General features: G+C 41.9%; 1 protein-coding gene across 5 annotated transcripts in view; it reads right to left on the reverse strand.

The window, feature by feature from the left end:
- Positions 1 to 24,811: 24,811 nt before the first annotated feature.
- The window catches only part of SGK1 (serum/glucocorticoid regulated kinase 1), a 111,651-nt gene continuing 109,453 nt past the window's right edge, over positions 24,812 to 27,009 (reverse strand). For all 5 annotated transcript variants that reach the window (XM_069599266.1, XM_069599270.1, XM_069599269.1 and 2 more), the window contains 3 exons: positions 26,593 to 26,748; positions 26,400 to 26,489; positions 24,812 to 26,005 (listed from right to left, as the gene is read on the reverse strand). In XM_069599266.1, coding sequence (XP_069455367.1) covers positions 25,838 to 26,005; positions 26,400 to 26,489; positions 26,593 to 26,748 — 414 coding nt within the window. In that variant the 3' untranslated portion in view covers positions 24,812 to 25,837. The remainder of the gene's footprint in view (positions 26,006 to 26,399; positions 26,490 to 26,592; positions 26,749 to 27,009) is intronic.

Genomic DNA, 27,009 nt, shown 5'->3' on the forward strand with positions numbered 1-27,009 from the left:
GGAAGAACTGAATTTAATTGAGCGTCTTCTGAGGTGAAGAGGCCAATTTAAAGTAAGAGCAGTAATTTTAGCTCAAAGTCCTTGTGACTCTTCTCACATGGGGCACAAAACTATCAGCGTCCCTGGAGGATGTGGAGCTATTTCCTCCATCCTGCCGTGGCCCCACTAGATCTTTCTTCTTTTCATTCTTCCTGCTCTAAACACAGAAATACACACCCTTCCCTGCTCCCTTATAGAGAAAGTGACTACTGATCTAAATAACTGTTTCCTAGGTATCTTCAGGCTTCCCTGGTGGCTTGGATGGTAAAGAATCTGCCTGCAATGCAGGAGATGCAGGTTCGATTCTGAGTCAGGAAGATCCCCTGGAGAAGGAAATAGCAACCCACTCCAGTATTCTTGCCTGGAGAATTCCATGGACAGAGGAGCCTGACGGGCTACAGTCCATAGGGTCACAAAAAGTCAGACACAACTGAGTGACTAACACTTTCACTTTCACAGTATCTTCTATGAAAGTTCTACTCCTCAGAGCTGTTCATTTTTCCCAAATGACCTCAGTTACTCTCTTCAGGCTTATCTCCTGGCCTCTCGGAGCAAATTCATCAAAGAACTGCATACCTTCCCTGCATTCAGATGCAATGAGGTCACAGATTTTACATGTTTCAGTTATTTTCATTCGAATCCTTCTCCCTCTAAACCATGTGGCATTTAAAGAAAATGCATCAGCAAGTTATTTGAAAATATTTGTGATTCTGTTTCATGTAGTGTTCCCATGAAAAGAAAGAAAATTCATCATAAGAAAATCATTCTTTTGCATCAGAAACCAGCCAGCAGAGTTATCAACCCACGAGCTCACTCTTAAGAAATCATCGGCATAACTCAGATTCATGCCAAATTCTTCCAAATGCAACATTCAGTTATTGGAGACTGGTGGCGATGATTCCATTCTAATTTCTGTTCATAGTTACGGCACAGAATCAAATCATTTCATATTCTTGACTGGGTTTTTGTGTGGAGGGCATTGAAAACCATGGGGACTTTATATTGGGGGTGGGGAGCTGTGGGCCACAGCTGTCCTTGGAGATGCACATGCCAAGCTGGAGAGGCCAGATGTCCTAGCACTTGGGGAGCTTGGGCATATCCCGATTGGAGCAAATAAAAGGGCCTGTCTGTGAGGTGGAAAGGGCAACCAAAATGCAAATGACTCTCTCTCATAAGCAGTGAGTTACTGGCCTTTTCCAGTGAATCATGGAACAGGGTGTCCTACATTTCTCAAACACTCCATAAATCAGTGCAACTGTGCTTTCTGAAATACGTGGCTTCACAAGAACATTTATGTAGGGGGACACAAAAGCCAAATTCTGGAAAACAGGCTGGGGTGGTTCTCAGAAATGCCTTGAGAGGAATAGAGCTTGGGAAATGCTGGGAACAGAGCAGTGTGGAAGGAGCTAAAGTTACCTCCATGGGAAAATGAAAATATTTATACTAAAGACATCAGGAAGCAAGATTCTGAAAAACACACAGAGATACAAATAGAGTGAACTGTGGATTGCCTGGATTGCCTGGGGCTATTCTTGTTACCATTTCAGAAGGTCCATGAGTCCAAAAAGAGAGTCAATAATTAATTAATATAATTAAGGTAATTCAAAATCCCAGAGATCATTTGTAGCTAAACTTAAATCCAGCTTTTCTCACACAACCAAAAATATACACATACATACATAAATGTATAAATAGGTAGCCAAAAATTGCAACACGCAAACCCACAATGGCACACAACTCTTATTCTTCCTTTCTGCTATTTGAGCAATTTTGTTCAAATCAATGAGATGAAGTGGAGCGAGGCAGGTGTTCACACAGGTCAGGGTGACTGTGTGTGAAGTGCGTTCACGTGAAGAAGCAGCATCTTGGTGTGAAGTGTTGGGGCCAGGATAGGACCAGTTGGAGGCAGGGTAGACACATGTCACTCTAGGAAGGTAGCTCAGCTCAGGTCATCAGAAAAAGGTGATGAGGACACGCATGCAGGGAAGGGGGTGGCAGGAACAACGGGAAAGAGGCCCTTTCCTCCTCACAGAGAGGCTGTTTATTTGCTCCAGTCGGCATATGCCCTAGTTCCCCCGGTGCTAGGATAACGATAAAGAAAGCAGGTTTCTCTTGTTGGAACGAGGAGTTACAATCATGAGAGAAGACAAGAATTAACTGAATTGGAATTAGAAAAACTGGTGTAAGTTTCCTCTTTAATCTAGACAGAGAAGAGAGATACAGAGCTAGGGCAGAGAAGGAGAGGGAGAGAGAGGGAGGGAGACAGTGGGGCAGAGAGAGAGAGGGTCCCAGAGAAGTCCTGGGGGCAGTGACACCCCAAGACTAACTAGATGAGCGCGCCTAACACCCTTGGTCTTTAAATACCATTTTCCACTAAAAGGAACAAGAGCATTTTGGATAAATGGCTGGTTTCAGGGCTAGATTAACATCTCTTTTGCCAGAAAGTAACGTTCAAATAATATGGGGAATGGTTTATCCCTGGCTGTAATTATACTTATTATGTTCTTACCAAGTGTCATCAAACATTTAAGTAAACAACATCACTTCAGCATTAAAAAAATATAATATGGTGACATGATTAAAGTACATAGAAATCCAATTAGAGAGGTCCCCACATACCAAATTTGGGACAATTCGAGTACCAGAATAATGATAATGGCATTAGGACTTATTAAATAAAGCAAGAAATGAGTATATATTGAAAAAAATGAAAGAATGAGTCAACTGAAAGTTTGATGAAGAATGGTTTATTTACACTGTCTCGTTCCTTCCTGTCACAAGACACTCATAGGGGCTTCCCAGGTGGCGCCAATGGTAAAGAACCCACCTGCCAATGCAGGAGACACAGGAGACATGTTCAGTCCCTGGTTAGGGAAGATCTCCTGCAGAAGGGAACAGCGACCCACTCCAGGATTCTTTCCTGGAGAATCCCCTTAGTGGCTACGGTCTGTAGGGTTGCAAAGAGTTGGACACAACTGAAGTGACTTAGCACATGTGCACAGGACACTCATACCAAATATTTATCAAGTATAGGGAATAAAGAGTAATTTTATAGTCTATCACACCCATTTTAACAAGTAGTCCAAGGTAATATTATGGGGATTAGGACAATTTGAAATTCTGTGTCATTGAACAGAATGTAAGGCAAAACCCATTGTTTCTGTGATAATCCTGCCAAAGATGTGCGATTTGAATAGATCATGAAGAAATATCAACAAACTGGCATTGAAGGATATTCTACTAAACACCTGGGCTGAAATCTAAGACGTCAAGGTCATGAAGTCAAGGGAAAGATGGGGAATTGTTTCAGACTGAAGGATACGAAAGACGTGACAATTAAATGCAAGACATGACTCTGAACTTTTGCTAGAAAGGACACTGGACGAATGAAAAGGCTAAATTGAAGTCCAAGGATATGTTAGATGATAGTAATGTTATCAATATTAACTTACTGATTTTGATGGTTGATTGTGGTTATGTGAGAGAATAGCTTTATTTGTGGAAATAGACACTAAAAAAGCTGGGGGTGAAGAGGCAACACGTTAGTCACTCTGAAATAATTCAGGAAAAAAATTTGGCACTGAAATTTGTCTTAGTTTGAGATTGTTTCAAAAATATTAAAGTAGAATGGCCCAGTCTTACCGATTAACTGGTGGTGGGGGTTTAGTTGCTTAGCTGTGTCTGACTCTTGCAACCCCATGAACTGCAGCCCACCAGGCTCCTCTGTCCATGGAATTCTCCAGGCAAGAACACTGGAGAGGATTGCCGTTTTCTACTCCAGGGGATCTTCCCCGGCCAGGGATAGAACCCAGCTCTCTTATGTCTCCTGCATTGGCAGTCAGATTTTTTTTTTTTTTTTTAACCACTAGTGCCACCTGGGCCTGGTTTTAAAGACTGGAGAGTCAGGCTCTCTAGTGAGGACTGGTTTGCTCATGATCTGATTTGCCTTGGGTTCCCTTCTCTGCAAAGCTTCAAACCTGATGTATTTTCAGGTTCTATATTTCAGGTTCTCCTTACTTCATTCTATATCTCACAGGTGACAGTGAAGCAGTTTCTCTTTTCTTTATTTTGCTAAGTTATAACTGCTTTGCCTAAGGCTAGACCATGATCAGCTAATACTGTGAAGATAGCTTTCCAGTCTGAAATAAACCTCCGCACACAATTTAATAAGATCTGTTATTCCCCAAGTAAGTAGATTTCCACTTTTTAAGTGGCAAATGGAAATAAGTTAGAAAAGAATAAAACCAGGCTGTAAGTAAGAGAGTGTCTTGGATAAGAAAGAGCCCGGAGTGTAGAAGGAGATCCCCAGAGACCAAATCCTGGCTCTGTCACTAGTTATGTGACCTAGCGTCACTTACTCTTCCCGTGTCTTAGAATTCTAATCTGCAAAAAGGTTTAAGATGAATACAAACATCATGACATATTCTACCACAATTTTATACCTTGCAATTTAAAAGAACAATGCCTTCATGACCTATTGTGGAGTGAAAAAACAGGTTGGTATTATGATATGATATTTAGGTTGAAAGTACACTAAATAATGCTGTGTTTTTGTGTGGGTCTGTCTACATAAATTCACATAAAACCTAAAACAAAACTGATTACACAAGAAACTGTTACCTTTTTAAATTTTTTTACCTTCAGAGGAAAGGAACTTGATTAAAACTATGATCAAAGAGAATTTAGCTTATGGGTAATGTTAGTTTTCTACAAAGAGAATGATTGTATATCATTTACATAATTAAAGGTTGGTAATAAAAACCATGTTACAACATTTCTGTATTATTTTAAGCACATGGTCAATTTTTGATTAGTGTCATAAAAGGAAGTGAACAATGTGCTTGGATCCAAAATATTGAGCTGGAGAGGAAATTCAATGTATTTTCCTCTGGGAAGATAAGAAATATTATTTGTTGACTTTGTCTCCAGCTGATTTCCAGCTTAGTGTTCTATAGAGACTAAGAATAAAAGCTGTCTTCATTTCCCAGGTGATGTCTGGCCTGGTGGGAAAGGACACCAGTCTGGAGTGACCAAAAAAGGGGTGTGTGTGTGTAAAAGGGGCTATGAAGCTCTGTAGGCTTTAGAAGAAAGGTGACAATTTCTTTCTTTGCTCTTCTTGGTTGTTACTGCTGTTACAGCTTGGAGATCTGGGCTAGTTAAGGTTTCATTCCGCTGAGGGTGGTTGGGTTGAATGACCTTTAGAAGTAACCAGGTTTGGATTTCTCAGAGAGACCTTTCCACCCTAGGGTGCTTTGCCTCTCTGAGTGCATGCTTCAGAATGGCGAGTAAACGTGTGGTGGTGAAGAATCAAAGCGAGGTCCTAGTCATGCTTCAGGGAGCTCCCACCAGCTGTCTTTCTGCGTTTCTGCACCAGTACCAGAAGCTCATCTGTGGCCAGGAAGGGGGGTGGTGACCTTGCTGGTGAAATGGAAATGGGGAGCCAACGTCTCCCCTTACAGTAACAAGGCCGCACATCCGGGCTGGAGAGGTCCCTTGTGCCTTAGCTCTAGAATATTTAACCTCTCACTTTTCCCACTTGTAAAGTGGGAATGATAATAGCACCAACACATGTAACCCAATGCCCCATTTACGAAGCACTTCTAACTCTTAGATCAAAAAAAAAAAAAAAAAAACCTAGAAAATGCATCTGCATTACTCAGTGGGATAATGGAGACCAGAAATAGCCTCCTTTTGAAAAAGTTAAACTAATAACATTTTTACTGGTTATTTGATCTCAGTATTTGTGCCAAATGCAATGGATATAATACGATTTCTTATGTTGCTTGCATTTTTACAATGAAGCCACAGAAAGTTCAAAATCAAACCACTGCCATTTTTGAAGGTGGAGAAAAGAATATAAAACAATTTTTCCCGATTTGATAAAACTAAAACTTTGGCTAAAGAGAAAATACAGTGCTTATATCCATTTAGTCAAATGCCTTAACATAAGACTGATTTAAAAGGACTTGAAGTTCAGGAGTTGGCAAAAATTGGAGACAACCAGGATGCCAGATTTTTCTGATGGGCTCTAAGGAGAAAACAGGATAGAAGCCAGGAGCCAAAGGCTTCCATGAGAAGCAGAAATAATCCATACACAGTAGGTCTCAGAAAAGAGGAGCTTGAGGGACAACAGCCAGTCTCTTCAGTGTGTCTAGCTCTGTCCCTCCCTGACCCTCAGGAATGATGCTAGACTCCTGGGAGTTTCTTCCTGGAAATTAGCTCCAGGTTTGGATTTGGAAGCTGCTTCTCATCGGTTAAGGGTTACTCACAATTCATTTTAATTTTTCTATCTAGAAATTGGATGTGACTCAGTGCACTTGGTCTGTAATTTTAGGCAAGCACAAGAGCTGGCACGAACCGCCTCCAGAAAGAATGTTATGAAGTTGCCACATACTCAGATGCTGGCAAATGGAGCAGGCTTGATCTCCATCTGAGCCTAGTGACTGCCTTGGATCCTTGTCAGCACAGATCTGCAGCTGAAGTGACTTATTTTGTCCTCACCCTGTGATCCTAGGTTTGTGTCACTTTTTCCTGAGCATCCATGATGTAGGTGCTAGAAGCAGGTGTGTTTTGGAGGATCTGGATTGCACAAAGTGATCTTTCTCAGTGACTGCCTTAAAGTGCCCCCCAACAAGTGAGGATCTAGTGTATTTTTTAACTATCACTTCTAAGGAAGGGTTTTGTGTTCAGCCTCCTGCACACTAACTCACAACCCACACTGATGGGGAAATCTGTGATAAGAGCCGTGTACTCTCTCGTGAGAGTTTGGTTGGAGATTGGGGAATGAAGTGGGGAGCCTGGGGGATGTCTGTTTCCAGGCTGTGTCCCAGGCTGTTCTGGCAGTTGCTGTGATACTGGTTCAAAATAAATGTTATGAGGCTTTTCCCAGATAATTCCTTAACTCTAATTTCCCTGTGGATTCTTTTGTGAAACATCAGTGGCTGAAATAAACGTAACTCTAGTCAAGCCTCTAAGAGAATGGGATGTGGTCCCCTTGTTTTGGCAGGAAGTCGTCTGTCCCAGCAAGTAAACTACAGACATGGCATCTCTATATCATGATCACTTAAAATAGTCAACTGAATGGCTTTTTTATTTTCTGGTCATAATCTGATTCTAGGACTCTTTCTTAGTTATTTCAACAAATTACATGAAAACTTGGGTTTAAGTAACAAAATGTCAGCAGAAATTTTTAATAGAAGCTAAAAATAATAGATTTATGTCTGTAGAGCACTTTGCTATACTTCTAAATGGCTTTATTTGATTCTTAACATTTCTGAGAGATTATCTGAAGTGTGAAATATTTAGAACTAGAAGGGAATGTGGGAGTTACCTGTCCAGGCCTCTACCTGAGGAAGGAATTTCCAGTACAAATTGCCCACTACTTCCCGCTCCCACCCCCCCAAAACAGTTGCAGAATGTGATGGTTAATTTTATGTGTCAGCTTGTCTGAATTCAAAGATGCCGAGATAGCTGGCAAAACGTGATACTGGAGTGTGTTTGTGAAGGTGTTTTGGAAGAGATCTGCATTTGAATTGGTAGACTGAATAAAGAATATTTTCTTCACCAATGTGAGTCCTCATTAACGATTGTCATCATCTGATCTGCAGAGGGCCTGGAGAGAACAGAAAGATACAGGAGGAGTGTATCCTTAAGCTCCATTCACTTAAGCTGGGACATCCATCATCTCCTGTCTTCTGACTTTGGTGCTCAGGGACTTTAGACTCGGACTGAATTATGTCACAGGTTTTCCTGGTTGTCCAGCTTGCAAATGGCAGATGGTGGAACTTCTCAGCCTCCATAATCATGTGAGCCAAATCCTGTACTAAATCTCTTGTGTCTGTGTATGTGTGTATAACATACATATGTAAATAAGCATGCATGTATGGTAAGTCATTTTAGTTGTATCTGACTTTTTGTGACCCGTCAGACTATAGTCTGCCAGACTCCTTTGTCCATGGGGATTCTCCAGGAGAGAATGCTGGAGTGAGTTGCCATGAGCTCCTCCAGGGGATCTTCTCAACCCAGGGATCGAACCTGTGTCTCCCGTGGCTCCTGCATTGCAGATGGATTCTTTACTGCTGAACCGCTAGGGAAGCCTGCTTATATGTATATGTCCTATTGATTCTGTTTCTCTGGGGAACTCTAATAACTCTGGGATCACTACCAAGATTTCGCTGTCTCCTCAGATTGCATCAGCCTCCCTTTGGTTTCCACCCATTTCTAGTTCTGTCCTGCCACACAGCATGGCAAGACATGACTAATTCCGCTCTGCACAAAATTTTTGTAGGCAGCTATCAAGCTGTCCATCTGCATACCCCCTTCACTCCCCTCTCAAACCAAGTATCTCCCCAAACTCATCCTTTCCCAGCTAGATAGTTGCTATATTTGCTTATGGAACCTGCTTTCACTAACTTTGCCATCTTGCTCCTTTCCATCTGAATGGTTTTCTTGGAATACCTTGCTGTTGATAGAAACAAAATTTTCTTCTCTTGGTATTATTTATTGTTTAAAAAGGTGGAGGGGAGAACTGGCTTTTTTTTGGAAACAATATTTCTGTAAGAGCAATTTGATTTTTGGAAGCTTCATTTGCACTTAACTCATACTGGAAAATGTGAAAATGCAGTCAATTAAGTTGGCTAATGTTCACATGTACAATTTTTTTTAATTAATTAATTTTTTTTTTTTTTGGCTATGCTGGGTCTTCATTGCTTTGTGGTCTTTCTCTAGCTGTGGCGAGCTGGGGCTACTCTTCCTTATGGTGCCACTCCCGGCCTGAGTTGCTGCATGGCATGTGGGATCTTCCCAGACCAGGGATCAAATGCATTTCCCCTACATAGGCACGTGGATTTTTATCCACTGCACCATCAGGGAAGTCTTTCCATGTGTATTAAATCCAACATTTTTGTTTGAATAGCTGTGAAGTTGATTCTTTAAAATTTTATCTGAAACTCTCTCTATATTTTATAACCATTTTTCATCTCATGTGATTCAATAATTGTTTTGAATTCTAACTCATATATCATGTTATAGGTCCTTTTCTGTCTCAAGTTTAAATTTCAAGCTATTGACTTGACTTGTTCATTTATTTGTTTTGTTGTTTATTTCTTTGTTTTGACTAATTGACCAGTTGTCACTGATGTAAGTACTATCCTCCTTGCTTTTCTAACACAGAGATGTTTTTTAAATGTATGGGAACTATTGCACAAATTAATGATTCATTCCTTCACTCAACAAACACTTAATGAACACTTACCACGTGCCAGGCCCAGGCACTAGGGATTTCAAAGAGATCTGCTTGATAAAGTCTCTGCCCTCAGGGAGCTTGCATTCTACAAAGAGACGTAAATAAACGATTGCAGAGCATGATATGACAAAGGAAGTAAACATGGTGGGGAGACAGAATAATTTCTAAGATAGCTGCTTTAGACAGAACGGAGAGAACACATTTTCACTGAAATGTAGAGCAGGTCAGGCTGCCTTCCAGGAAGAAAGTGAAAAGTGAAAGTGAAACTTGCTCAGTCGTGTCTGACTCTTTGCAACCCCATAAACTATACAGTCCACGGAATTCTCTAAGCCAGAATACTGAAGTGGGTAGCCTATCCCTTCTCTAGCAGATCTTCCCAACCCAGGGACTGAACCCAGGTCTCCTGCATTGCAGGCAGATTCTTAACCAGCTGAGCCACAAAGAAAGCCCAAGAATACTTGAGTCATTTCCTAGGCAGGTTGAAAAGAAGTCTAGGAGTCCCCAAGGAGAGAGGGCTCTGGAATTCTCAAGGAGGAAGAAAGGACAAACTCTTTTTCCTTCTCTACATTCTTTAGGATTATATAACAACAATGTATTCTGCCTGAGAACAGTCTCTGGATTAAACCTTCTGGCTAATTCTGTTATTTTAAAATGTAAATTAGGGGAGTAGGTGTGGTGAGGTCTTTACAACCTCCAGACATTCTTTGGGTTCATTGGAGAGTATATAACTTCATTGCTAATACTAACAAGCAGGGACTCTCTGCCCCCTTCTGATGCCTATGTCAGAAGTTTTCTCTATCTCCTTTATACTTTAATAAAACTTTATTACATAAAAGCTCTGAGCGATCAAGCCTCGTCTCTGGCTCCGGATTGAATTCTTCTCCTCCGGGGGCCAAGAATCCCGTCGTCGTGATTCAATGACAACCTTTCATACTGAAGTAGGAAGCCCAAGAATATTGAAGTGGGAAGCCTATCCCTTCTCCAGCGGATCTTCCCGACCTAGGAATCCAACCAGGGTCTCCCGCATTGCAGGTGGATTCTTTGCAATTAAGCTATCAAGGAAGCCTTACAGCAAGAGAGAAGAGCAAACGGGAAGCCCTGAGGGCTTCCAGGGCTGAGATGCATGATCTAGTTTGGTCTCTGTCTGTCCTGTTCTGACTCTGACCTTGACGTCCAGCACAGAATTTCTTGGATTTGCTCGTGACTTCACGTGTCAGAGCTCAGGGAGGAGCCATTCCCTGGAGCACAGCCCTGAGTGGAGAACACCAACTGCTCACCAGCCCACATCCGGAGAGTGTGGGATGCCTCTCTAATGGACCATTTTAAGGGACATTTCCATTTGAAAGAGCACGTGAAATCTGAAGTCACAGGCTGAGCAGGCCCAGACACAATGCATAGGTTTTGGAAAGTCTCTGGACTGTCGGAGCTCTGTGTGCGTGTGCCTGCTGGCGCACTGCTCTCACAGCACAGGGCACGGGGGATCTTGCAGACACAGTCCTTCCATTAACCTTATGGCTGCTGCCAAGTCGCTTTAGTCGTGTCCGACTCTTTGTGACCCCGTGGACTGTGCCCGCCAAGCTCCTCTGTCCCTGGGATTCTCCAGGCAATCCTAGAGTGGGCTGCCATTTCCTCCTCCAGGGGATCCTCTCAACCCAGGGATAGAACTTCGGTCTCCTGAGGCTCCTGCATTGCAGACAGATTCCTTATTACCTGGGTCCCCTGAGGCTCCTTCCCTGGTGGCTCAGACGGTAAAGCGTCTGCCTACAATGCGGGAGACCTGGGTTCAATCCCTGGATCAGGAAGATCTCCCCAAGAAGGAAATGGCAACCCACTCCAGCATTCTTGCCTGGAAAATCCCATGGATGGAGGAGCCAGGTAGGCTACAGTCCATGGGGTTGCAAAGAGTCAGACATGACTGGGTGACTTCACTTTCACTTTCCTGAGGCTCCTGTATTGCAAGCAGATTCCTAACCGTCTTACCTGCTTTCAGTCTTCTCATGTCACAGAGGTATTATGCCAACTCAGCAGCAAAGTCATCTGGAAAATTAATATCAGGGTCTTGTGATATCAGGCCCTTGCCCAGGTTAGCTCTGTCCTCCAGTTTCCCTTCTTCCCCACATCATATTCAACAATGAGGACATGGGCTGAAGAGGACCCACCCTGTGGGCCTTTCTCAAAAGTCCATGATGCAGAGGGGAAAACATCAAAAATATGGTCAGAGCTCCAGAAGAAGAGAAATATTAATAAAAACTGAGTCTACATGGATTTCCTCCAAGCAGCCAGTAGAAAATCATGTGTACTTATTTTAACAGCACTGCTTTGATTCTAGTAATGTTCTAAGAGGGGTTTTAACCTCCCTAACTTCCTCTGTAAAAAAAGAAGAAACTGACATTAGCAGCCTGCAATTTCTTGATGCCACGTAAAGTCCATGACGGCTGGATGACTGGACATCATAAAGAGGGAAATATACTCAGGTCAGTGTGAAACATGCTCTGTTTTCACCTGTCACTCTGCTGACTGGGAAGCAGTGGAAATATCAGAATCTCTGGGGTCTGCAGGACTGACCTGAGGCCTGTCTTTGCCGTTTACTCTCTACAGAAACGTTATTTGTCCTTGCTAGCCCCAGGTTTTCTCCATAACTCAGGAATGACAAGTACTTACCTGATGAAAGAAGATAATGTATCTACAGTGCTTAAAACACAGGTAGGTTTCACCTGCTGTTAGCTCTTTCGTCTTTCCCTCCCTTCTGAGCTATTTTGAGTTATGTCCAGGACTGTGTATACTTTCAGTAGGACAGAAAACTCTCATAACTGGAACAGCATTTGACACGTTTCCTCGGCTCATACGTAAGGGGGAATGACCTGAAAATCTGTCTGCAAGGCAAGCCTGACGACAATGTTGAGGAGACTTCTCTGTTCACCTTGCTTGGATATCCAGATGGTGTTTAAAGAGGCAACCCAAGAAGTAAGAGCCATGTGTTTTAGTTCCATTTCTGCTTTTAACTAGTTATGAGACCTAAGATGACCAATTAAGTTTTGCTTCCTCCTTCATTAGACCAATTGAATTTGAACATCTGTCTAAGCCCAACTCTTTGGCTATTAAATAAGAATTTCAGTATAGTCACTAGATGTCTTGGAATTGTGAGTAACTTGTATTTGCATTCAAAGACAACAATGTTATATATCATGCTCTTAAAAACACTAATTTCTGCCTGCTTTTACACATTTACATTTTTTCCTATTATTTTAAACTTTTTGTACCATTTTAGAGGCCAGTGAAATATGAGTGATGCATTAATAATCATGGGACCTTTGATTAGATGATATTTGAGGCAAAGTATTAATCACATATTATGTATCATGCACTGTAATAGTCATGGCTTTCCCTCATCAAGGTAGGTATCATCATTATTTCCAATTTATAGAAAAGAGAATGTATCAGGGAGATAAAATCATTTGATTAAGATCACAAGGCTAGCAAGAGAACACAAGCTTTATTTGGTGCTTCTGACTTGACATTTCACTGCTTCACACAATTATACTGTAACATGGAGAGCACACTCTTTCCTGCTGATTGTCAGAATTAATTTAAACAGAAGAGCTTCAATGTCTTCCACTGCAAACCCACTGCCTCCCAAACACCCAGATATATAAGAGGAAAAGTTAGACTCTTGATATTAAAAACAACAACAGCAGCAGCAGCCTTAAAAACCACAGCGAAACAAATATTCTCACTTCCTGAGCTAAGTAAGGCCATCGCTTTTGTACCGTGAATAAAAACGTTGCCTGCCTCTCTGGCAGCAGAGTGTGTTACAGCCAGCAAGTCACTACTTGCCATCCCCCGCCTCACGCCCCACCTTGGTGAGCCCTGAGGGAACTGAGGATGAAGACAGTGGGCACCCACCCTGCAGACGCACCCAGAGGGCACAGCACTCTCGATGCAAAAGCACAGGATACTGACCCTAGGTGGCTAAGGTGCAGTCAAAGGAATGATTTCAACATCCCAGCCGCTTACATCTTCCCAAACAGGGAAGTGCTAACTCATTAACTCAAGATATCTGGTGTTCTTTAACAGTAATCACCTGAAGCTCTGACTGTCTAGACTTTGTTGCAAAAACTCCTATATATCCTGGCTCCTCCCTTACCTCTTCAGATCAGAGTTAACTGAGAGGCTGCATCTCGGGCTTAAGTCTTCAGTTTTGTGCGCTGAACAAAATATAATTCTCAACTTCTAGGTTGTGCTTTTTATATTTTTCAGTTGACACTGTGATTATTTTAATTATTGTGTAGGTCTTTGACTAGATTGAAAACTCCCTGAAGGCAGGGACCTTGTTCCTTTTTGCTTGTCATTCTGTCACTAGCTCTAAGCTCAGTGCCTAACACTGAAACATACTCAATAATTTTTGTTTTTAATTAAAGCAGTGCTTTGCATATGAATGAGCTTAACAAGAAAAGCTGCAGGTATGATCTCAGCAATTTTAAGCACAACTTATGGGCAAGTCAAGAAGGAATAGGATGGTTCCAACAACACTCCCAGCTTATCTCTTCATGTTAAATCACAGACTGTTTATCAAACACCTGGGTTGCAATTCTCATGAGGACAACTACGAAACGTGAAGCATTCTGAGTGAAATATGAATTTGTGACCTAAAATTTGGCTTTTTTTTCTTTCTGTCTTGACTTATCAAAATAAAATTCACTGGCAATACTTCATATTAACAATATTTATAAATAAAAAATCAGAGAGAAATAACAAAATGCCTCAGTAACAGACATGGGATAAAGGTAATATTTACCCAAGACAAGGGGAAGAGACATAAGAGTCAGGCATCATTGCGTCCACTGGGTGGCGCTGCAGACTGATGCTGACCACTTAAAGAGTGTCAGAAAATTTCTAAAGTTAATGCCTGTATACAAAAGTTTCTTCTTTCCTTTGATTCTTACAACAGCTCTATGAGGAATGTAGCCTGTGTATTCCTGTCCCTTAAACACCGACTTTAGACGCCATTAATCATTAGAAACGGCCTTTCTGGAGATCTGTAATACATATTAATGGAGATTTTCTCTTTAAAATGGCCCATTCACTTTTGAGCGGCGTATTCCAAAGTTATTTATTGGTAACCTTTGGTTCCTTTCTCCACTTTCAAGTGTCTGTCTCAAAAAGACAGTCTCTGTGGAAGGGAGACTGAAATAGCTGGGCTACACATTCCTGGGCCTGAGGTTGGGGTCACTGTTCAGTAAAGATACGAGGCGGAGAAGGCAATGGCACCCCACTCCAGCACTCTTGCCTGGAAAATCCCATGGACGGAGGAGCCTGGTGGGCTGCAGTCCATGGGGTCGCTAAGAGTCGGACACGACTGAAGCGACTTGGCAGCAGCAGTAGCAACAAAGATACCAGTGTACTCACAAGGCGCCCCAAGGTCTGGTGCCAGAGCCATGAGCATTTATTAAACTTTTTAGAGGTTCTACTTTAGCATTTGCAAGAAGGAAATGGAAAAATTTTACCATTTGCCTCACTAGTCTAATAACATAAAATGAGTGTTCTGTAGATGTAGGTTTTCATTTCTCTGGAAACTTACTCCATTTTCATTAAAATTCTTCCCATTCTTTAATGATGTTCAAACGATGAGCCCCATATTGAAGACTCTCTTAGCCTTTCAAACCCGAAGGTGGCTACTTGCTGTGTCTGATCATTAGTTAACTAATCAATAGCAGTATATTTTTTTGGTATTTTCTTTTATTGGACTTCCCTGGTGGCTCAAAAGGCAAAACGTCTGCCTATAATGCGGAGACCTGGGTTCAATCCCTGGGTCAGGAAGATATCCTGGAGAAGGAAATGGCAACCCATTCCAGTATTCTTGCCTGGAAAAATCCCGTGGGCGGAGGAGCCTGATAGGCTACAGTCCATGGGGTCTCAAAGAATCAGACACAACTGAGCGACTTCACTTTATTACCTTATAGTTTCACCTTTCGTATTTAGGTCTTTTTCCGTCTAAATGATGTTTATTTTTAAATGTCATGTGAAATAAAGATCTAATTTATTTTTCTTCAAATAATGAGCTAAATTTCCTAACATCATTTAGTAAATATTCTGTTTTCTCCAAAAAGAATCCTTTTAGATTTACACTGGAAATTTACTGAACATAAATTTTGGGAGGATCAATATTTTTGCAAAATTATGATATCCAGTCTGCTAACATAACATACATAACATAATAGAGCTATTTTTTTTTCTATAAACAGAAAAAATTTTTATTTGTCCTGTACTAAAAGTTAGAACTTTTATTGCTAGTAGAGAAACACTGATTTGTATAGGTAGATACTGGATGAGGCATTCTTGATGAGCTTCCAAACAGGTTTTATAGTTTGTTGATCCTTTTGGCATTTCTGTGTAAATAATTACAGCATCTGAAGCCATGACAATGTTGTCTTTTCTTTCCTGATTCTTACCCTTCTTGTGTCTTTTTCTAGTTTTGTTTTTATTTGTTTTGCATGGCTGGGACCTTGAAAACTATGTGGAATATGTTGAATAATGACAAGGATTCATGTTACCAGACTTTATCCTTTTCTCTTCTCTCTCTGTCTCTTATCACTTTCTCTCCCTCTATTTCTCTATCTCTCTGTCCCTTTCTTCATTGTGGGATTTTCATTTAAACAGAGTTTAAAAAATATTGAAATAGAGACTTGCATTTTCTCTGTTTAGTAATATCTTTTTTTGTTAATTAATACTCAGCCTACAATTCACTGGTTGTAGCTGGAAGTGTGGCATGCCTGGGAATCTGAGCACACAAGACTGCTCTCCATGCTTCCAAAGGCACACAGTGAGAGGAGCTGACTGGAAGCCACATTTTAGGTTATGAAACTTACAGACAGAAGGTCTTCGAGGTCCCAGCTCCTCACTCCCCAGGCAAGTACCAACAGCACCATTATTTACTGTCTTGTTAAATTAAAATACATTTTTTCGCACTCTGACACATTACCTTAGATCTTCTACAGTGAAGAGAAGTGTTTTTAGTCCTAATTTGGGAGAAAAGAAACCAAGGCTCAGAGAGACTGAGTTTCAAGAATTAGAGATTTTCCTAATTTATTACACTGCCATCCCTCAGCATATCTCTTCTTGGCTTCCTGTTCTTTGGGGCCCAGGAGAGCCTGGTCATCTTTTTCCTTGTTCTTTTATAGAAAATAGTAAAATTTTTAGATGGTTATAAATAATGTATGAGTCAATGAATGGTCTGCTCTAAAGAGAGTGCCTTAAATATTCCTGGGTCATAAACCAGGGTGCCTCTCCGCTTCCTTTCCAAAGCTGGTGATGGAATTCTGATGGACATTGGGGTCACCAGGTGTGTGCATATGATTAGAAGCTGGGAACAGTCTATGTCAAGCTGGAGTGATGGATTTTGTGTTATCTAATGCCAAACTGGGCTTCCCAGGTGGCTCAGTGGTAAAGAACCCACCTGCCACTACAGAAGATGAAGTAGACACGGGTTCGATCCCTGGGTTGGGAAGATCCCCTGGTAGAGAAAATGACAGCTCATCCCAGTATTCCTGCCTGGAGAATGCCCATGGACAGAGGAGCCTGGCGGGCTGCAGCCCGTGGATAGAGGAGCCTGGCGGGCTGCAGGCTATGGACAGAGGAGCCTGGTGGGCTGCAGGCCATGGGGTCGCAAAGAGCAGGACACGACCGAGCACGCACAGCATGATGCCAAACTAGTGTCCACGTAAGCTTCCTTCCTCCCTGTTGCACGGTTGGGAGAAGCAGAGCTTTCACTCCTCGGTTTCTGGGATTTTGCTTATAGTTGTGTTGCTCCTGTATGAACAGACAAGAATGCAGGAGAAAGGGTGGCCCACTGAATTTTACGTAATTGCGTATGACATTAGACTATAACACTTGCCAAAGTTTCTGGCCACAGACTCATTTCACTTGGCCAACTAGTGGTTTTTGGTTTTACTACAATTTTAATTTCAATGCTTTTAAGAGAAAATGCATGTTCATGGCTTCTTTTGTCTTAATCTAATCGGATTTACAGCCCTGGCTCCTGAAGGCACTGAGTTTATGACCCCTGGAGCTGGTGGTGACTCCCGTGTCCTGACATTTTTATGGTTCTATGATATTGGAAAGGACAGGATAGTTGATAGAAAGAATGACTTGAAGGAATGTAGGCATGGTTGGAAGGGAAAGTATTATCCCCCTCCTCGGGTCACTTTTATGAAAACATTCAGGTATGCTGTAGGCACGAAACAGCTGGAAAACCAAGATGATTCCTAGCTGTGTTAGAAAGAGTGTAGCCAGAGTGAAGTTGCTGAGCTGTTAGGTTTCAAGCACCGTGGACCAGGCAAAAGTCATGCACAGCTGCAAAGGGCAACCTTGAAAGTCAAGTCCCCTGTCTCAGCGAGCGTACTGTTTTGCTTGTTCTGCAACATGAAACCAGATTGCTGTGTCTTCATTTCACCAGATGAAAAAGTCGACAAGTGGTTTAAGAGTTGCATTACACAGAAGTTTATTAAACCCTAGACTCATACAAGTGAGACTTTAAACTTTTAAAAAGTATAAACAATTAGGACAACTTAAAGAAAAAAAAAAAAATCAACCAGCAACCAAGACACTTCCTCTGTCTTGCCTTTAAAATCCTAATTCTGTGTTATCGGAAGCCTTTATGCTTGCCTTTGCACATCAAATTTCTGAAAGGATACACAAAAAAAGCTTACTATTGGTTATCTCCAACAAGGGAAAATTGGGATTGGAATTGCTGAGCATCGAGACAGTTGTGAAATTATTACTTATTTTGACCCATCAAGTTTTTACTTGTTTACTTTAACAACAGCATGCTATCCATTTACATATAAAAAAAGAAAATCTAAGGAAGCATCATGTATTTCACATTCTTTCCTCCTCCCTAATTATCTATTCTTCTGTTTGCTATGATTTTAACAGTTGCCACATATGTTTGAGAGACTGTATTTTCTCTAAACTTATCCCAAACTGTCCATTATTATTAGGTAGCATACAACCAAATTCAAGTATCGGATCTTTTCTGTATGTCCCTTGTCTATGATCTTTCAGAGGAAAATATAATCATTGTTTGCAATTCGGACTCCAAATTGTTTCCAGATTAACCCTAATTAATCTAATGAAGTGAACTCTAATTAATTATCACCAAAACAAATAGATTTGTCCTGACCTTCACTAGCAACACTGCCACACACTTGAAGTCAGATGGCTTAAGCCTGGCTAGGGAAGGCGATGACTTTGGCCTCTGGAATGCCAAAGTGGCAGTAAAATAAGGTTGCGCAGAACCATATTAAAACCAACTGGATGTCACGAACAAATTGGCAGCCACTCATCTGTTTTATGTATGTGTCTGTAAAGTGACACTATGTCTTCATGCTCATAATCCTTGTCCTGCTGTTGACCAGAGTGATTATCTGTCCATGTGTTTTCTCGTGAACAGTCTGTACCCTCTATATTGTTGTTACAGCATCGTCATCATGCCTGCTATGGTACAGTAGGCGGGGCAGAGAACAAACCACACCGAAAGGAGGAAACCGAGAACCCTGCCTGTCAGAGTCCACGGTTTCCAAGCTGTCCAGACACGCAAACATAATGTTATAGGTAAACACTGAATAAGCATCTAGGACTGCCCTGTTCTTGCTGCTAGAGTCCTTCACAGAAAAGGTGTGGAAAGCAAACTAAACGTATGTGTGTGTGTGTGTGTGTGTGTGTATATATACATATATCTGTATCTATATATGAAGCGTGTTCTTATAGAGCAAATATGCAGTGGTCAAAGCAAACTAGGAAAGACCACAGGTCAGCCACGTGAAGTCTCAGTGACAATAATTTGTTAGTTTTGGTGACTGGCTAACAATTTTCAGCAATGTGAAAACACATTTAACCAGTTTCTCCAGTTGGGTTCAATTAATGTGGGTAAGTGTGTTTTTCTTAATAGAAGTGTTGTTCTGATTCACAGCAGGTTAGTTAACATCATTCTGCTTCCAGTACAAGGCTTGAGGCATACAGAGTAGAATTTTAGGAGCATTTTGATGGATGAGGTGAGAAATGTCTTAACAGGATGGGGTAGAGACTGAGCACAATGAGTAACATCTTGCCTTGCCAAGTAGTATACTGATTGATTATCTATTGGCTGATTCATCACATCCTGGGGATACTGGAGAAACTAGTGGGTGGTTTTTGTCCTAAATGGTATTGTTGCAGCTGAGACAACCACTCCAATAAGTGGAGTCAATTACATTAAAGAAATAAACTACATTAATACATCCTTCTTCTTCCTTCATTCCCATCAATTCACAAAGTTCCATTGATTTGAGGCCTTCAAAATCCTCTCTCTGTCCTTTTTTTCCCACCATCAATAGAATGATTGTCAGAAGTTTCCTAAGTGGCTTCCTTATTATTTTTTTAATCCCAAAGCTCTCCCCACAATTACAACTCTTGCCAAGAGTCACCAGAACATGCCTTTTGATCATGCCTTTTCCTCATGGAAAACCTCCAAGTGTTTCACTTTACTACCCAGTGAAATCTAAACTTCCCGAGACTTTCAGGAACATCAGTCACAAGGTCCATCTCCTTATTCAAAATGACTTCTTGCCACTCTTTAATACATTTCCCCCCTATAAGCTGCTAAGCTCAGTTCAGTCGCTCAGTCGTGTCCAACTCTTTGCGACCCCATGAATTGCAGCACGCCAGGCCTCCCTGTCCATCACCAACTCCCGGAGTTCACTCAGACTCACGTCCATCGAGTCAGTGATGCCATCCAGCCATCTCATCCTCTGTCGTCCCCTTCTCCTCCTGCCCTCAATCCCTCCCAGCATCAGAGTCTTTTCCAATGAGTCAACTCTTCGCATGAGGTGGCCAAAGTACTGGAGTTTCAGCTTTAGCATCATTCCTTCCAAAGAAATCCGAGGGTTGATCTCCTTCAGAATGGACTGGTTGGATCTCCTTGCAGTCCAAGGGACTCTTCTAAGAGTCTTCTCAGGAAATCAAGAAAAGTAATGAGTGGGGAAAGATGAAATTAACTAGCATTTTAAAATTCCAGTTCCTTCTGACCTTGTCTCATTGCATAACTGTGAAAAAACAGGCAGGGGATGCATGTTTCCCCCCTAAAGAAACTGAAGTTAGTAGAATTTGCCCAAGTTACTACTTGTCCAGTGCAACAAAGTGGGTTGGGGGAGCTGGGATTCTGACCTAGGTCTTTCTGAGACCCACCCTTTTTCCAATATTCCATTCATTGTACTTATACAGGTTACCCTCTGGCACCCCCACCTCAACTTTCCAGACCTGGAATGCCCTCTTTTCTGCCTCAACTTCAAGAGCCAGTTCCTAAGACAACCTACCTGGACCCTCAGGATCTCCCTAATCTTCTCTGGCCCAAATTCCCTGAAAATGTAACCCCTTTACTTGACCCCCAAACTGGATAAGATGTTCCTCCTCTGGGTTCCCATAACACCCTATTTTTATCACATCATATGTTTTTCCATTTTATTTATTTACTTTTAGCTCTGCTGGGTCTTTGTTGCTGTGCACGGGCTTTCTCTAGCTGCGGTGAGTGTGGGCTCCTCTCTAGTTGCGCTCATGGGCTTTTCATTGAGGGGGCTTTTCTTACTGCCGAGCACACGCTCTAGGTGTGTGGGCTCAGTGGTTGCGGTCCGTTGACTTAGTTGCTGTGTGGCATGTGGAATCTTCCTGGACCAGGGACGGAACCTTTGTAGCTTGCATTGGCAGGCAGATTCTTAACCACTGGACCATGAGGGAAATTCCATATATTTTTTAATAACATATTTATTGATATATAACAAGCATATAGAAAAGTCACATAAGTATTTATCTTGATGATATATCAAAAAGCAAAATCAGGCCTGAAACCGCCAAGATCAAGAAATTACCAGCAAGCAACCAGGAGACCAGCCCCCTCGCTCACCCTCTTAATCTCCATTCTCTCCTCCCCAAAGGCAATCAGATCGTGACTTCTATACACTTTGTTTGCCTGCTTTCAAATTTTATATAAATCAAATCATACAGTGTGGTTTCTATGTCTGTGAGGTTTATTCTCTGTTATTGTATATAGCAATTATCCATTTGTTTTTATTATAATATGGTATTACACTATATCTATTCATTTTACTAATTATATTTATTTTGCTGTTGGGAGACATTTTTAATTGTTGCCATTTTGAGGCTCATATAAATAGTCCTACTGTGAATATCATTGCAAACTTTTTATTTATATTGCACTCTTTGGGGTACATATACTATAGAGTGAAGCTACTGGGTCATAAGTTATAAATATATTCATCTTTATTTAGTAGAAAATGCCAAACATTTTTCCAAAATGATTGTACTGATTTATACTCTCACTGCAATGTGTATTTCCAGCTGCATCTCATCTTCGTCAGCAACTTACAAATGTCTATGTTATAATTGCAAATTCTTTTTTTTTTTTGTCACACCACACAGCATATGGAACTTCTCTGACCAGGGATCGAACCCATATCCTCACAGTGAAAGCGTAGAGTCTTAACCACTGGACCACCAGGGACATTCTATAATGGAAAATTCTTTCTTTCTCTCTCCCCACCCCACTTTCTTTTTTTCTCTTGTTACCTTAGCATGACACTTAGAAGGTATCTGAGTAAAAAGTCTAGTGAAATAGTAAGTAAATGACTAACAAGCACAGAAGTGTTGGCTTCTATATCCTTGTCACTTAAGAGGTGACATTACGTAGAATAGTGTGGTTACATGCATAGGCTTTGGGACCAGACTATCAGGATTTGACTTCTAACCTCACCATGTCCTCACAAATTACCTTTCTGTGCTAATTTCTTCACTTTGACATCAGAAGATCAATGAATTTTGTATAAAGTACTTAGAGCAACGCCTGGCATATAGTATGAAATCTATAATGTTAACTGTTTGCGTTGTGTACTTCTTAAGGCTTATATCCTTTTAGACTCCCTAGAAACAGAATCTCTAGGGAGATTCTAGTAACCTAGAGAGTTTAGAAGCCTGCTCTAGGCAGCCAACCCCTAGCAGCCAACCCCACAGAGAACTTCTAAACTTCCGAGGTTCTCTTTAGCCCTCATTCTCCACTGGCCTTATACCATGGGTGGGTGCCCCAAGTAGATGGCAAATTTCCTAAGCATGGTACTTGAGTTATCTTCACGGTAGCAGTGGTTTCAAAATCCCACTTCAATTTGCAGGAATCTTAGCTGAATACATTCCCCCTAAATCCATATTTGAGCAGCTACACAGCTGAAAACCTATGGAGAAGTGAATTGTTCCTTTTATCCACCATCGTGCTCAAATGTAGTTTCAAATGCTGACAAAGGTGTATCCCACACCCCTAGATAAAAGATACTTCTGCACATGTACTACTTGACATCATAGTGTTTAGTAAATATTTGCCTTTTTTTTTTTTAATATATTGATCCTTTGTTCTTTCTGGACTTCCCTGTTCTGGCCCTGTTCCCTTCCCACCCAGTTGTGTTTGATCTAATCTCCTCCTGTTTGTGTGACAACACTCGGGTCTCATCTGGCTTTATCTGCTCTCCAGCCATGTATATCAGATCTTACATAGCAACTGACTGAAGCCAGAAGCCACATTTCTACCCTCAAAAGATTAAAAAGCTTTGTAATCCATGATGAGCTCCTCTGAGTTATGTCTAATTAGATGGGAGAATGCCAGCTGAAAGACTCATGTTAAGATAAAAATGTTTTAAGTACTTATTTTTCATCGAGGTGCTCTTAACTGTTATTCATCAAGAGAATGAGGGGAAGATACACAGAAAGCCTTTCTGTCAGGCCTAGGATCAATCTTTACTAGGACTTTTTAGATTTTCTTTATCATTATAGTTGACTTTTGAGCTTCCCAGGTGGCGCTAGTAATAAAGAATCCACCTGTCAATGCAGGAGACAGGAGTCACAAGTTTGATTCCTGGATGAGGAAGATCTCCTGGAGGAGGGCAATCCACTCCAGTGTTCTTGCCTGGAGCATCCCCATGGACAGAGGAGCCTGATGGGCTACAGTCCATGGGGTCACAGAGTTGGACATAACTGAAGTGACTTAGCAAGCATGTGGTTGACTTTGGCATTTGCGGTAAGTAAGGGGTTTAAAATGCAGCTAGTGTCTGGACGGAAGAGCCGTAACTCAGATGCAGAGCTTGATCAGGGGCTACCCTTTAGCAAGATAGAAGAGCCATGATAAAAGGGAAAACAACTGTCCCCAGAGAAATCCCTGTGCAAACTGAGAGGTCAAGATAAAGCGTGTGCAGTAGGCCTACAGCCGCAAGACCAACTATTGGAGGATCCCGTGTATGCGAGGAATTTCTGGAAGGCCTAGAAAAGAGAAAAAGTCCAAACAGCTTGTGTACAAGATGATGCTCTCCTGCAGTGCTCTTCTCCCTTCTCCCACAGGAACTGTTCCAGTGGGCTGAATACAGGTGGGCCCAGGCAGTGCCGGGTGCATACCAGCTCCAGAGGCTTCTGATCCAAGTCAGGGATGTGTCCCTTCAGGCTCCTTCTCGGAGCTGACACTGGACTCAGTTCGGCTCTGGTTACTCTCAGGAACCAGGAGTCCTGCCGGCTCAGCATTTTGGGAACAGAACCACTTATCCTCATCCTCTTTAGTGGCATTCTCCTAGACTTGCAGACTATTATCTTGATTTCCATTTCAACAAACTGCTTTATTGACCAAGTCTGCCCTTCCCAGCAAGCTCTGTAAGGGCAGAGATGCGTCAGCTTTGCTCTTGCTTTATCTTCAGTACTTGGAATAGTTGGCCCAGTGAAGGCACTCAAGTATTTGTTAAAGAATTACCTGTTACTTCAGACAAGACAAAGGTCGAGACAAACAGCCAACTTCACAGGGCAGGCAATAAACATAGGGAACATTACTTCATGACTGTCCTTGAGGCAGTTAAATGGACAAGGATTTGTTTGGATGGATTTGTGGATAATGACTGACATCACAGAATGCTGGTAAAGCCCTCAGATAGAAATTGGCTGTAGGGAATTCTCTGGTGGTCCGGTGGTTAGGACTCAAGAGCTTCTACTGCCAGGGGCACAGGTTTAATCCCTAGTTAGGGAACTAAGATTCTGCAAACCGCACAGTGTGGCCTGAAAAAAAAAAAAAAAAGACTTTAAGACTGCCCTATCGAAAATCCCATGGATGGAGGAGCCTGGTAGGCTGCAGTCCGTGGGGTCGCTAAGAGTCGGACAAGACTGAGCGACTTCACTTTCACTTTTCACTTTCATGCATTGGAGAAGGAAATGGCAACCCACTCGTGTTCTTGCCTGGAGAATCCCAGGGACAGGGGAGCCTGGTGGGCTGCCATCTATGGGGTCGCACAGAGTTGAACACGACTGAAGTGACTTGACTGATTCTCTTCTGGAGTCAGAGATTGATGCTTCTGGAGGAGCAAGCCACTGTCAATCACAGCAGCATTACCATGGTTTTTGATTTTAAGTGGATCTACTATTGTTCCCTTAACTGAAATATATAAAATAACGCACATGACACAATTTCTGTAAATATTTTTCAAGGTTTTATTGCAAACCAAAGTTGGTTTATCACACACACAAAAAGGTGTGTGGTAGGGAGGGGAGAAAGAATTGTACATATTATAACCATGTTAATTACAGTACATTAAAATGGTGGTTTACATTACAAATAAGCCTGTAAGTTTAAATATACTAGTGTTATAACCCAATGTACAGACTTTCTTTATACAATACATACAATTATCAGGAATGCAAAAAAAAAAAAAAAACCACAACATAAATAATGCCCATTTTATAGGTGACATTTTAAACAATGAAAACACCAGGCTCTGACTGACAACTGGGGCATTGGTCCATAAAAACCCTTTCTAAAAATAGAAATATTTGTAGCAGCAATGCTTTCTTTAAGCATCTGGATACAAGTCATTGCAAGACCATTTTCAATAAATTTTAGTTATTAACTATATCTTACAAAAAAACAGTCTACACATAAATTTATCTTCCAAATATGGAAGAAACAAACAATGTCCCACATTGTAGTGTCCTGCAAGCGTCACATTGATGCATATAACTGAGTCCTTCTGTGAGCAAGCATACCACACTCACACGGCGGATCACACAGGGAGTCCACAGGGAGAAACAGAGAACGAGAACACTCAGCAACAGGAAAAGCTTTGGAGCTAACATGATCTCATCAGAAAAGGCACATTTCATAAGATTCGTTATCGTGGCCCGGACAGACCTCCAGAAGCTCCTTCTCAGACCAGCGGCCGCCTGCCAATGAGACCACTGCATCTGTCTCGGGCGGCCCTCTGCTGCTCATTTCAGAGATAGCACCACATTGGAAGGAAGAATAAAGAGGAAAATCTCACAAGCTCACTGAGGAGGATGTGCTCTTCGAAAAGCTTCCAGCAAACTGTGCAATAAGACTGCCAAGATGTGCAAGCTTCCAGGGATGTGCAAATTCTCTTTTACGATGTCCTGTCAGCTGGCAGCTCTGCCAAAAGGTTAACTAAAAAAATCCTTTGCAACCAACCCTAAGACCGTTCAGAGGAAAGAGTCCATGGGAGGTGCATAGGAAAAGCCCAGGAAGGCCTCAGCCGCTTCCTTGACGCTGGCTGTGAGGAGGAGGCTGTCCGGGGACCGGCCGATGGAGTTTGGGACCGGCTCTTCGGTGAATTCAGGATCAAAGTGCCGCAGGTCGCTGGGTCCGCTCTGTTGCAGGAAGAGGAAAACAAAACAAAACATGCTCCATGTCAAGAATTCACAGGGAAGACAAGGCAGGGAAATTCTTGTGCAAGCTTTAGGTGCTATATAGGGACCATCACAAACCATTTCAAGCACAAAACCCACAGGGCACGTAAAGTTTAAACTATGAAGGTCATGTTTTCTGTCTTTCGCTACTTTAATTTATAAATGTGTTGAAAAATTATGTGAGCTTCATTGAGACAGGAGTTCTACTTTTTCTGTGGGTAAAATAATGGTTTATGAATAAAATATATGCCAATTTATTCCTTGGGGGGGGGCCCCCCACCCTCACCAGTGCCATCAACTCTGACTTAAAAGAGAAGCCCATGGGTTTCCATACATGCCCAAGAGAGCTACTCACCACATTTGGGTTAAAAGGGGGAGTAATCTTCTTATTAATGAGATCTTCCCAGTTAATTAGGGAGAAGAAGACATGATTCTTAATCTCCATCTGTTGAGAAAGAAACATGAATTTAGATGCCTGAAATTCAGGATGGGCAGTGGGGTCTAGTGCTCTACCCAGACAGCCCAGGACGACAGGAAACGTGACTCACAAAGTCATCCTTGGCACCCAGCCTCTTTGTCCTGTCCTTCTGCAGGAGGCCTTCCAGGACGTGTCTTGCAGAGTTTGTAATATTTGGCTTCAGCTGGAGGGGCTTGTTCAGAATGTTGTCGTACATCTCAGCTGTGTTTCGGCTATAAAAGGGAGGCTGAAAGAAGGGGGAGGATTACTTACTAGTCAACTGGAAGTTCTGGAGAGCACTCATTACCAATCAAGACTCAGACTGTAATGCATGAAGCTGGATTTGACAAAGTCTATCACTTGATAGGTTTTCTTTGCCTTGGATTTTTCAGTGACTATATTTCGCCACCCTGATGGGAGGCGGGGGTAGATGCTAATAAGCCATGTTTTTCACTCTCACATATGTTAAGTGTGGTCAAACCTAGTAAAGTGTGAACTTAGAAAAGAA

Source organism: Ovis canadensis, chromosome 8 (assembly GCF_042477335.2).
Source record: "Ovis canadensis isolate MfBH-ARS-UI-01 breed Bighorn chromosome 8, ARS-UI_OviCan_v2, whole genome shotgun sequence".
Lineage (NCBI taxonomy): Eukaryota > Metazoa > Chordata > Mammalia > Artiodactyla > Bovidae > Ovis > Ovis canadensis.